This window comes from Neovison vison, chromosome 11, assembly GCF_020171115.1.
Source record: "Neovison vison isolate M4711 chromosome 11, ASM_NN_V1, whole genome shotgun sequence".
Classification (NCBI taxonomy): domain Eukaryota; kingdom Metazoa; phylum Chordata; class Mammalia; order Carnivora; family Mustelidae; genus Neogale; species Neogale vison.
In genome coordinates, this window is record NC_058101.1 from 102,763,899 (window position 1) to 102,776,212 (window position 12,314).

A 12,314-nucleotide genomic window follows, 5' to 3' on the forward strand; every position below is an offset into this window, starting at 1 on the left:
AGAGAATGGTCGAGTTTCATTCTTCTACATATAGCTGTCCAGTTTTCCCAGCACCATTTATTGAAGAGACTGTCTTTTTTCCACTGTATATTTTTTCCTGTTTTGTCAAAGATTAATTGACCATAGAGTTGAGGGTCCATATCTGGGCTCTCTACTCTGTTCCACTGGTCTATGTGTCTGTTTTTATGCCAGTACCATGCTGTCTTGGTGATCACAGCTTTGTAATAAAGCTTGAAATCAGGTAAGGTGATGCCGCCAGCTTTATTTTTGTTTTTCAACATTTCCTTAGCGATTCGGGGTCTCTTCTGATTCCATACAAATTTTAGGATTATTTGCTCCAGCTCTTTGAAGAATGCCGGTGGAATTTTGATCGGAATGGCATTAAAAGTATAGATTGCTCTAGGCAGTATAGACATTTTAACAATGTTTATTCTTCCAATCCAAGAGCATGGAATGGTCTTCCATCTATTTGTGTCTTCTTCAATTTCTTTCATGAGTGTTCTGTAGTTCCTCAAGTACAGATCCTTTACCTCTTTAGTTAGGTTTATTCCCAGGTATCTTATGGTTCTTGGTGCTATAGTAAATGGAATCGACTCTCTAATTTCCCTTTCTGTATTTTCGTTGTTAGTGTATAAGAAAGCCACTGATTTCTGCACATTGACTTTGTATCCTGCCACGCTGCTGAATTGCTGTATGAGTTCTAGTAGTTTGGAGGTGGAGTCTTTTGGGTTTTCCATATAAAGAATCATGTCATCTGCAAAGAGAGAGAGTTTGACTTCTTCATTACCAATTTGGATACCTTTTATTTCTCTCTGTTGTCTGATTGCTGTTGCTAGGACTTCTAATACTATGTTGAACAAGAGTGGTGAAAGTGGGCATCCTTGTCTTGTTCCTGATCTCAATGGAAAGGCTGCAAGCTTTTTCCCATTGAGGATAATATTTGCTGTGGGTCTTTTATAGATAGATTTGATGAGGTTCAGGAATGTTCCCTCTATCCCTATACTTTGAAGCGTTTTAATCAGGAACAGATGCTGGATTTTGTCAAATGCTTTTTCTGCATCAATTGAGAGGACCATGTGGTTCTTCTCTCTGCTCATATGAATTTGTTGTATCACATTGATTGATTTGCGAATGTTGAACCATCCTTGTAGCCCAGGGATGAATCCCACCTGATCATGGTGGATAATCTTTTTAATGTGCTGTTGGATCCTGTTGGCTAGGATCTTGTTGAGAATCTTAGCATCCATATTCATCAGTGATATTGGTCTGAAATTCTCCTTTTTGGTAGGGTCCTTGTCTGGTTTGGGGATCAGGGTAATGCTGGCTTCATAGAAAGAGTCTGGAAGTTTTCCTTCTGCTTCAGTTTTTTGAAACAGCTTCAGGAGAATAGGTGTTATTTCTTCTTTGAAGGTTTGGTAGAATTCCCCAGGGAATCTGTCAGGTCCTGGGCTCTTGTTTTTTGGGAGATTTTTGATCACTGATTCAATCTCGTTATTAGATATCGGTCTATTCAGGTTGTCGATTTCTTCCTGGTTCAATTTTGGTAGTTTATATTTTTCCAGGAATGCATCCATTTCATCTAGGTTGCTAAGCTTATTGGCATATAACTGTTCGTAATAACTTCTGATGATTGTTTCTACTTCCTTGGTGTTAGTTGTGATCTCTCCCTTTTCATTCATAATTTTATGAATTTGGGCTTTCTCTCTTTTCTTTTGGATTTGTGTGGCCAGTGGCTTATCGATCTTATTGATTCTTTCAAAAAACCAGCTTCTAGTTTCATTGATACGTTCTACTGTATCTCTGGTTTCTCCCTCATTGATCTCAGCTCTAATCTTGATGATTTCCCTTCTTATGTGTGGACTTGGTTTGATTTGTTGTTGATCCTCCAGTTCTTTAAGGTGTAGAGACAGCTGGTGTGTTCTGGATTTTTCAATTTTTTTGAGCGAGGCTTGGATGGCTATATATTTTCCCCTTAGGACCGCCTTTGCTGTATCCCATAGGTTTTGGACCGAAATGTCTTCATTCTCATTGGTGTCCCTGAATTGTTTCAGTTCTTCTTTGATCTCCTGGTTGATCCAAGCATTCTTAAGCAAGGTGGTCTTTAGCTTCCAGGTGTTTGAGTTCCTTCTGAACTTTTCCTTGTGATTGAGCTCCAGTTTCAAAGCATTGTGATCTGAGAATATGCAGGGAATAATCTCAGTCTTTTGGTATCGGTTGAGTCCTGATTTGTGACCCAGTATGTGGTCTATTCTGGAGAAGGTTCCATGTGCACTTGAGAAGAATGAGTATTCTATTGTTTTAGGGTGGAATGTTCTGTATATATCTATGAGGTCCATCTGGTCCAATGTGTCATTCAATGCTCTTGTTTCTTTATTGATTTTCTGCTTCGATGATCTGTCTAATTCTGAAAGAGGCGTGTTAAGATCTCCTACGATTAGTGTATTCATATCAATATGACTCTTTATCTTGATTAACAGTTTTCTTAAGTAATTGGCTGCTCCCATATTGGGAGCATAGATATTTACAATTGTTAGATCATCTTGGTGGACAGTCCCTTTAAGGATTATGTAGTGTCCTTCTGTATCTCTGACTACAGTCTTTAGTTTGAAGTCTAATTTATCTGATATGAGAATCGCTACCCCAGCCTTCTTTTGAGTCCCATTGGCATGAAAGATGCTTCTCCACCCCTTCACTTTCAGTCTGCATGTATCTTTAGGTTCAAAATGGGTCTCTTGTAGACAGCATATGGATGGGTCCTGTCGTTTTATCCAATCTGCAACCCTGTGCCGTTTTATGGGTGCATTTAGGTCATTCACATTGAGAGTGATTATTGATAGATACGTTTTTATTGACATCGAGTTACCTTTGAAGTCTTTCTTTCTGTAGACTGTCTCTATATTTCTGTTCAATGCTATTCTTGGGATTTTTCCTCTTTTATAGAACCCCCCTTAATATTTCCTGCAGTATCGGCTTGGTGGTTGCATAGTCTTTTAAGCCTTGCCGGTCTTGGAAACTCTTTATCTCTCCATCCATTTTGAATGTCAGTCTTGCTGGATAAAGTATTCTTGGCTGCATGTTCTTCTCATTTAGTGCCCTGAATATATCTTGCCAGCCTCTTCTGGCTTGCCAGGTCTCTGTGGACAGGTCTGACGTTATTCTGATGGGCTTCCCTCTGTAAGTAAGGAGCCTCTTTGCCCTGGCAGCTTTCAAGAGATTATACCTACAATTATAATTCCTCAATTTGACTATCAGGTTTCGTGATTTTTTTTGGAATGTATAATCTTGGGTGGAGACCGTTCAGCCTCTAGTACATGAACGCTGGTTTCATTCGCAAGATTCGGAAAATTTTCATGAAGGACTTGTTCCACGATATCTTCTAGACTTCTTTCTTTCTCCTCCCCTTCAGGAATTCCAATAATTCTGACGTTGGAACGCTTCATGGCGTCATTTATTTCCCTGTTTCTGCTTTCGTGGGATCTACGCTGTTTGTTCCAGGCTTCCTCCTGATCCTTTCTCTCTGTTTGTCTTCCAGATCACTAATTCTATCTTCTGTCTCAGTTACCCTAGCTTTGAGAGAGTTTAGATTAGATTGGAACTCATTGAGAGCATTGTGGACCTCTTCCCTGGTAGCTTTAAGCTCCGCCCTAACATTGTGAACATCCTGTCTGGTTGCTTTCAGTTCGGCCCTAATCAATTCTGTTTGGTCATCCATGGCTTTCTCCAACCTAGCTATTGCCTGGATAATTGTTAGCCTGAATTCTCTTTCCGACACATTGTCTATGTTGATAGCCGTTAGCTCTGTTGGAGAAGGTCCATCCTCTGTATTTTTCTTCTGTTGGGCATTCCTCGTCCTAGTCATTTTGGTGGGAGAAGACTGAACAGATGTAGCTGGATGTATCAACTCTGGTGCAGTCAAGGTGCACCTTGGAACACTTCTGAGCAATCAGGATTCCCCACCCAAACGAGAGACAAAAGAAAAGAAAAAGAAAAAAAGGAAAAGAAGAAAAAGAAAAAGAAAAAAAAAGAGAGAGAGAGAGAGACAGGAAAGAAAGGGAAGATGAAAGAGAAGGTTCAGCCCAGATGGGCCTCAAGGTAAGATTTATGAAGTAGACAAACAAAAAGAGATAAAAAGACTGATACAATTATATGGCAAGAGAAAGAAAAAAAAATATATATATATATATATATATATATGCAAATAAAGAAAGAACCTCGTCAAAAAGAACCACAAGTGTAAAATTTATATGCTATCAGGACAAACTCAAAAAACACAGAAACACTGGTGGAAGAAGATGGGAGAGTTCTTATAAATTCTCAGTGAGTGCGAGGAAGGTTGTTTTGATTCTTCCTGGATGTATCTTGATATCTTTGTTAAAGGACTCAACTTTCCTAAGATAAAGGGGATTAAAAATTTGTTTACCTATAGGGGTAGTATTGATTGGGGAAAGGGGATTACTTTGAAGTTAACTCTATATGAATATTAGAGGATAAAAATAAAAAGGAATATACTAGACTAAACTAAACTAAAATTTTAAAAAAAGGAATTCAAAAAATAAAAATGCAAAAGAAAAACATAGGTGTATGTATCAAGAAGTTCAGGTTAGAAAGGTATTATGGAATTTGATGTACTGTACAGCTCACTGTGATGGTAAATAGGTTAAAAAAATTACCCATGTGTAAAAAAAAAAAAAATATGAACCGGAATAGTGGAAACGAGTGAATAATACAAGTTTTCCTATGAAGTAGTGGTGGTTCTCTTGTAGTCTTTTTTTTTTTCTTTCTTGGTTTGTTTTCTGTGGGAGGGGCCTTCCACGTGGGTTGTCAGTCAATGATGTTTCCTGAGTTGAGTCCCCCCGCCCCCCTCATGGGGGTGGGCTCTGGGGAAACTGGTTTTTTTCAGGCTTTTGTTCTCTGGCGGTTTTTTTGCTTGTTCACTTTTTTCCCTCTCACCTTGACCGCCTTTGATGGTTTTTGTAGTATTAGAAGAAATCAAACCACACCCTGATCTCCATCTCAGAGAGAAGCCTCAGTCTGGGTGCAGAAGCTGAATAAATTCCCCCTTGGCCGCTGGCAGCGCGGGTTCCAAATTACAGACCCTGGGGGCGCAGGATCTTTTGCTCGTCCCCAAAGCCAAGGCAGTGGCGGCTGTCTGGGAGCTCCCCACCGCCAGAGAGGTTCCAAGCAGCGATCGCACACTGAGATTTTGCCGCCGGCCCGGGCTGGGAGTGCCCGGCTTGCGCGCACCTCTTTTCAGAGGCGGCTGTGGGTCAGGCGCGCGTCTGGGGCACTGAGAACGGGGCGCTGGTCCGTAAGCCCCAGGCTGGGCTTTTGCGCGCCTCTGTCTGGGGAAGAGTTTCGCGCGCGCGGCTTAGGCTTTGAAACAATGGCGCAGGTCCAGGAGCGCCGGCCGGGCCTCAGTAACCCAGGAGAGCTTGAGGGACGTGCGCGCGCATCTCAAGATTTGTGGTAGGGCTAGAGGGCGTTCTGCAGACCGGCGCGGCTCCCATCCTCTCACAGGAGCCGGAACCCACGCGCTCTGCGGCGCACTGGCGGCTTAGGGACCAGGAGCTGGTTTCTCCGCCGCACTCTCTCTGCCTCCGCACCGGGGAGGCCGTCTGGGACCGGGGACTTAAGCCCCTGTCCCTAGCCGCCCCGATTCCCACAATTTCCCCCCGCGATCCTTTGCTCTTTTGGAGTGCTTTCAACCAGTCTCCAAGTTAATACTGGTCCCCAGACGCAGGGCACTCTCGCTCGTATTGGGGTATTACTTTCCCACCGGTCGCCTCTGGTGGCTCCCTCCCCCTTTTGTTTATCTTCCGATATCAGTCCGCCGTTCCCATTCCGCTTTACCAGCTCACTGGCGTCTTCTGCCCCTGTAGAGATCCAGACCTGTATAATTCTGATCTCAGGCTGATTTCATGGGTGATCGGAGTTCTTTGGTAGGTAATCAGCTCACTTTGGGGTACCAGCTGAAAAGACGCCTCTTCCTACTACCCCGCCATCTTGTCCCCCCTCCCTATGTCGAGAGCAATGAGTTTTACTTCACATACAGTACTTGGATTTTGATATAGTGTATAATTATACCTAGTATTCTTGACCAGCATTTTAATAGCATAAATATTCAGTCATGTGCTATGCAAAGATGTATGCAACTCTACTGATAAATTCATAATTGATAGGTGCTCAAAGAATATTTATTTAAATCCTATAGGTAGTACAGAAATCTTTGTCTAATGGTAGACAGCATTCATACAGAAAGTAAAATAAAATTAGAGTTTTTTCATATTTCTCTATAAATTATTACTAATTTTTGATACTTACTATACTGACAAAGGAGATTTTACTCTATTTTTAGAAATTAGGAGTGATTTCTCACTTTCAGAATGTCAAGAAATTGAAAGTATGTGTATGTGTGTGTGTGTATTTATTTTCATCCTAGGCAATAAACAGGAAAATAAATTTGTCACTCAGACCCAAATTATTTCATTTCTAGACCTTATTACTTTTAGTTTGTTATGAAGCTTTGTATTAATTTAGAGAGTGGTTATAGAAAGCATGTACTTCGTAGCACCTTTTTATAAGACATTTTGTGCATTTTTCAAATACTATCTTATCAATTCTCAAAAATACTAAGGGTAACTCCACACTGATAAGGACCATTAAAATCCTAGAAATGTTTTTGTACAATCTGAAAGTATACCCTTGGAATTGGCTTGCTAGTATTGTGTTTGGGTTAGACATTGTCTTGAGTATTTTCTTTGATGAAATGAAGACATTCTGTGGGATAATCCTTGGCAGAAGTGTTGTCTGCAGCATTTGTAAGAGATAATACTATTTAAGAGAGGATTTGTGGTAATAATTATAATGATCAACATTCACTCTTATTTTAATCAGTGGGGTAGGCCAAAGCATCGAATATTTTTTGCCATTCAGCTTATTGATAATCACTGTAATTATATTTTATTTCTTTTTTATCCATCCCTGGCACCCCTGTCCTCTTCCACCCATAGCTCTATGCTATCCCTTGGTTTCTCACCATGTTTACTCGTAAGTATCATTTTCCCTTTTCTTTCAATATCGTATTAGTAAAAGGACAGTTCCATTTTTTTCCCAGTATATTATAGCTACAGTTATATTAAAAGATATATTTATATAAGCATCCTTATGTAATTCTAATGTAATACAGTTGGGTAGGGAGAAATGTGAATTGTTTTGAGGATAACAAAAAGAGTATTACAAAGGATGAGTATTGCATAGTGATATATAGGATGCCTATCTTACATGTCATGACATCCATACAATCTCTGTCCTCTGTTGAAAAAGAAATTAACAATAACTATAGTATTTATATAGAGTTTTGGGGAAGGCAACTTTTACAAACCAAATGAGACTCAGTTTTTAGAAATCCTCTAGTAACTAATATTTTTGCTATTTCTAAACCTAGAATTCCTCTAGAAATTAAGCAGATTATGTGGATGTGTAATAGTTTAATCAATTGCAGATATTAATATGGAGGACATTCTGCTTAAAGGTGTATAAATGATATATGGAATACTATAGTTAGAGTAGATCTGTATGCATTAACCTGAAAAGATATCTGCACTATTGTTAAATGTAAAAAAACACAAAGTTGCAAAAAATGAGATAAATTTTTAATGGTAATTTAATAAAGCAGTTATTTAGAATGCATAATTAAAATGTAATAACATTCAATCTACAATAATACTAAATTTCATCTAGGTAAGTAAACTTGTGAAAATAGTATAACAAGAAAATTCTAGGAAAAAATATAATGAATGGAACAACTATACCAGGATCAATGGTGGAGGTTAGAAAATGTCATTTGACCAATCTGATTATCAATTTTTAAAGATGTCTTAGGAAACAATAAATATTGTATAAAAAGAATTCTATAAACATTTTATGAAACCAAACCCAAAATAGCATTTATAAACATTTTATAAAAACAGTTTGGTACTATGTGTTCTTAAACAGTTTTGACCATAAGGCATTTGTCATATGTCTAGTAAAACAGCTTGTTATTGTTTTAATTTCTTTTATTTTGGTTTTTTATTGTAATTGATAAATTTATGTTTTGTTGTATTACAGATGTATTTCCACTGCACAAAATTTTCCATCTCTGGGATACCTTACTCCTTGGGAATTCCTCTTTCCCATTCTGTATTGGAGTAGCAATTCTCCAGCAGCTACGGGACCGGCTTTTGGCTAATGGCTTTAATGAGTGCATTCTTCTCTTCTCTGATTTACCAGGTACAGAAATAAATAAATAGAATCACTCAATGAAATGTAATTATAAGATAATGAGACAGTCTTATAATAATTTGCAAAAATAATCATCCAAGCTTTCAAAATCTCTTCTTGAGCCCTGACTTCCTTCTCTGGATTCTGTCACTCATCTACAGCCACAACTGCTGTTCCAGTATTGTAGGTATACACACTCAGGTCATACTAGATGGCTGTGTTTACTTTTAAGTCAGTAATACCACCAAAAGGGTAAATGATCTGGGGGCAGTAACGTATTTGCCTTCAATCTTAGGACAGGCCTGTTTATCTTCAGCTGCTAGAGAGTCAGTATGGGCTACTTGGTTAGGTGTTTGAGAATCTGTAATTTCACAAAGATGTAATCCACGTGGAACTTTGCTCTCTCCTATCCATAGCTGCTTACTAACCATTTGACAGTTTGAGGGAAGGAAACACAGTGCCCTTGGGAGAGCACATAACACTCCTGGGAAATTCCATGCCATATAGTGTAGGATAGGAGGTTAACCTATATATTATATTCACAAGCGAAGAGTTTGTAAACCTAGGTGTTAAATGCTAAGTGTGGAAATAGGGAATTCAACTATGGTCTAAGCTTTGTTGCTGTGGTTGCAAAGATGAATATAATGTGACTACCTAGGATATAACAATCTATGAAACTAAAAACTAAACTATATTTTTGTAGAAATGGAAACATTTTTCAGGTAGAAAAGTCTACTTTTTTCAAAGATCATTTCATTGGCTCCAGCCCTTCTGCTGCATTTATTGTTGTTCATACTTTTAGGCAGGCACAAGTGACTGCTGGTAATAAATACACTTAGAGTTATCCAAGAGATGAATTTGCCTAAATACAAAGAACAAAAGAAAGGAGAGCATGTGTTGTAATCAGCACCGGGTATTATATAAGACTGGTAAATCACTGACCTCTCCTTGAAACTAATAATACACTGTATGTGAATTAGTTGAATTTAAATTTTTTAAAAATGAGAAAAAAATAAATCCTAAAAAAAAAAAAGAAAAAAGAAAAAGTTACCTTAAAATTATGCATTTATTAAGCACTCTCAAGAGGAATAAGAAAACTGCTACCTACCTGGTTTTTATCTTTAGTGGATGATCTATATTTGGTACTTCACTATCTGTCTGTTGTTGAAAAATCTTCATCCTTTGGAGTAAATAATAACAAAAATGCTTATATTTATTTAAAACTTCTCCTTCCTTTTTTCCCCCAAATTCAAAGTATCACCATCATCTAACTTACCAAACTTAAATAATTTTTTATAAGAGCAAATAGTAGTTTAGTTCTTATATGTGCTTCTGGGAGATTCCTTTTGAAAATAAAATTAAATTTTTTCTTTTGGCATTGAAAAGCAAAAAAGAAGCTGGTTTCACAAACTAGGAACACTGTCTGTACCCTGTAGATGTTTTCCTCTCATTCCCAACTTAAACAGAGGCCAAAGTAAACAGAGGATGATTGATTAGGATTAAAAAACTTTTTCTGGTCAGTTGTTAAAAAAAAAAAAAAATAGGAAATGCTGATTGTGCATTTTGAAATCAAGCAAACTTAATACCTTTCCAATTTCATACATGAAAGTACCATTAAACACTGGTGAAAGAATCTGTTGTCAGATTGTATAGGCATATTAACAATAACTCTGCTTGTCCATTAAAGTAAAATCATTATTTCTGGAATCAGAAAGAAAGAAAACATTTGTTAGAACTGACTCATTGAAAAGGTGAATTCTGCCTATTTTGGAAATAGGATGCCTTTTACTGATGTGAATCGTCTTGACCCTTTGTGCCATTATTCTGGCTCATCATTTACTTGGTCACTGTATATAATTCCTGCTGGGGAAGAAAAATAGTATAATAAAAATATGACTTAAAAAAGCCCAGAAGGGATCTAAATATAGACCTTGCCCTAAAATATACCTGTGTTTTGTTTTTAATCAAAGAATACTTACTTGGGATGTCTTTCCTAAATAGATCTGAAGAGATCTTTTTTTCCATCACACTGAGCTTTTCCTACCTGTACTTGGTGCTTGGAGGAACTGGAAGTGATCCTGGGAAGTTCTAAGAAGTGAATCCAGATTAATACACATACAAACACACTGAATGTGTATTTTCTAAGCCAAATATTATGTGACATAAGCTTGGAACATATTTAAAAGAAACAATCTTTAAGTCTACAGAAAAAGGATAGATAGGCTAACTCTGTATTTCACTTTAATTCTTGAAACAGACTGTAGATAAAGACAGGATAGAATCAAACATTGATTTGAACTCATTAATACATTGTAGTTTACTGAAATTCCCATTCATCTGCATTTAAAAGCATAAGCAAAGGGCAAATTTAACTCAATTATTTGCTGACGCAGATGGCTTCAGAATATCAATTGACAGTAACATGATGGAAACACTGCTCAGTTGGTATCCTTGGGAACAAAATAGGGTTGCAATTTTTTTGAGTTTTTACTAGTTGTTTTGTTTGCTTTTTAAGATTTTATTTATTTATATGCCAGTGTGATAGAGCGAGCACACAAGCAAGGGGAGCAGGGGAGTGGCAGGCAGAGGCAGAAGCAGGCTCCCAGCTGAGCGGGGAGGCCGATGCTGTACTCCATCCCAGGACCCTGGGATGGTGACCTGAGCCGAAGCAGACGCTTAACCAACTGAGACACCCAGACATCCCTAGTGGTTTCTTTCTACAAAGAGACACTCAGTAGCTCTAGTTGTAAAGAACATGGAATGTGGAACCAAATCCCCTGGGTTTCAAGTGTGTGACTCTACCAATTACAGCTGTGTGACCTTAGGGTCATGACCTAACCTCCTTGTTTCCTTAACTCTATTACATGAAAATTATAATAGTACCTGTCTCATAGAGTTGTTGTGTTAAATAAATATATCTAAATAACTTAGAGCACAGAGCACTGGCACAGAGCAAATAAGATGTGATTATTTTTATTAACATTATTGTCATCATTACTCTGCTTTTTCTCACTTTTCCATTCTATCATGACAGGCTTTCCTAGTCGTGTTATAAATGCAACAATCACCCCCATTTGGCTCTTTCTATAAATTATTAAAGTAGATATCAATCATATAGGTTTCCTTGTTAGCAAAAGCAATTGAGGAATTACTTTAGAATTCAAGTAAGCTTTCTGTGTTAAGTACATATTATGACTAAGAAGAATATTTCCTTTCATTGCTGAGAGACAGTGTAGTATAGTAGATAGCACAGGCTTTGCGGTCAAGACAGATTAAGTCCTAGCTCCACCACACACCGCCTGTGTGAACTGGGAAGCTTTCAGTGTAGTACTCCTGCTGGAACAAACTGTCTTAGGTAACACAGACGTAAGCTCACATCCCAGTTCTGGCATATTAATTTCTGCTTTAGTGTTATGACAAGCACTAAGGATAATATACATAATGCACCTGACACAAAATCTGGTACTGAGTATCCAGTATGTGTAACTATTCCTGTAAAATATATGTAGCATTTAATATTTGAAAAATACATAAAGAACATGTAAACATTCAATCTCTGTAAGTTCCCTCTCCTTTCTCCTTCCTTTCCATCACTTTATACTAACTCTTTAATTCTTGAAGATAGAACATAGCAGAAAGATATTGTTTTTGCCAAAAATTTATCCCAAATTCTATTCCCTTGTAGTAGATTATATAGTGAGATGTTACCTTTTGAGGAAGTACAAATGATGCTAGAAAATGTTGCTACAAGTTCTTGACATGTATCGCTATGTGTGTCATTTTAGTACTAGTTGAGATAAATATGAAAGCAGTACATTTGCCATTTCTCATACAGTCTAAAAATAGTGGCAAGGTATTTTTAGAAGAAATACTGAGATTTTTATGGTACCACCCAGTACTAGATATCGGCCACTGGTGTTATGAGGACATCTTCCAAAGTCACCACCTTTTAAGCTCAATTACAGGATGATGTCTGTCAGACTTCCTTTTGTCCTGTCTAATATTATTCTGCTATAGTGTCCATGTGAATTGAACTAAGAAATGTGAAAGGA

At 37.7% G+C, this 12,314-nt stretch overlaps 1 protein-coding gene across 3 annotated transcripts in view; it reads left to right on the top strand.

Annotated features, from left to right (window-relative positions):
* TBCK (TBC1 domain containing kinase) overlaps window positions 1–12,314 on the top strand; it is a 234,693-nt gene that overhangs the window by 127,724 nt on the left and 94,655 nt on the right. For all 3 annotated transcript variants that reach the window (XM_044224345.1, XM_044224343.1, XM_044224344.1), the window contains exons 21-22: window positions 7,011–7,047; window positions 8,110–8,271. In XM_044224345.1, the coding sequence (XP_044080280.1) occupies window positions 7,011–7,047; window positions 8,110–8,271 (199 nt within the window). The remainder of the gene's footprint in view (window positions 1–7,010; window positions 7,048–8,109; window positions 8,272–12,314) is intronic.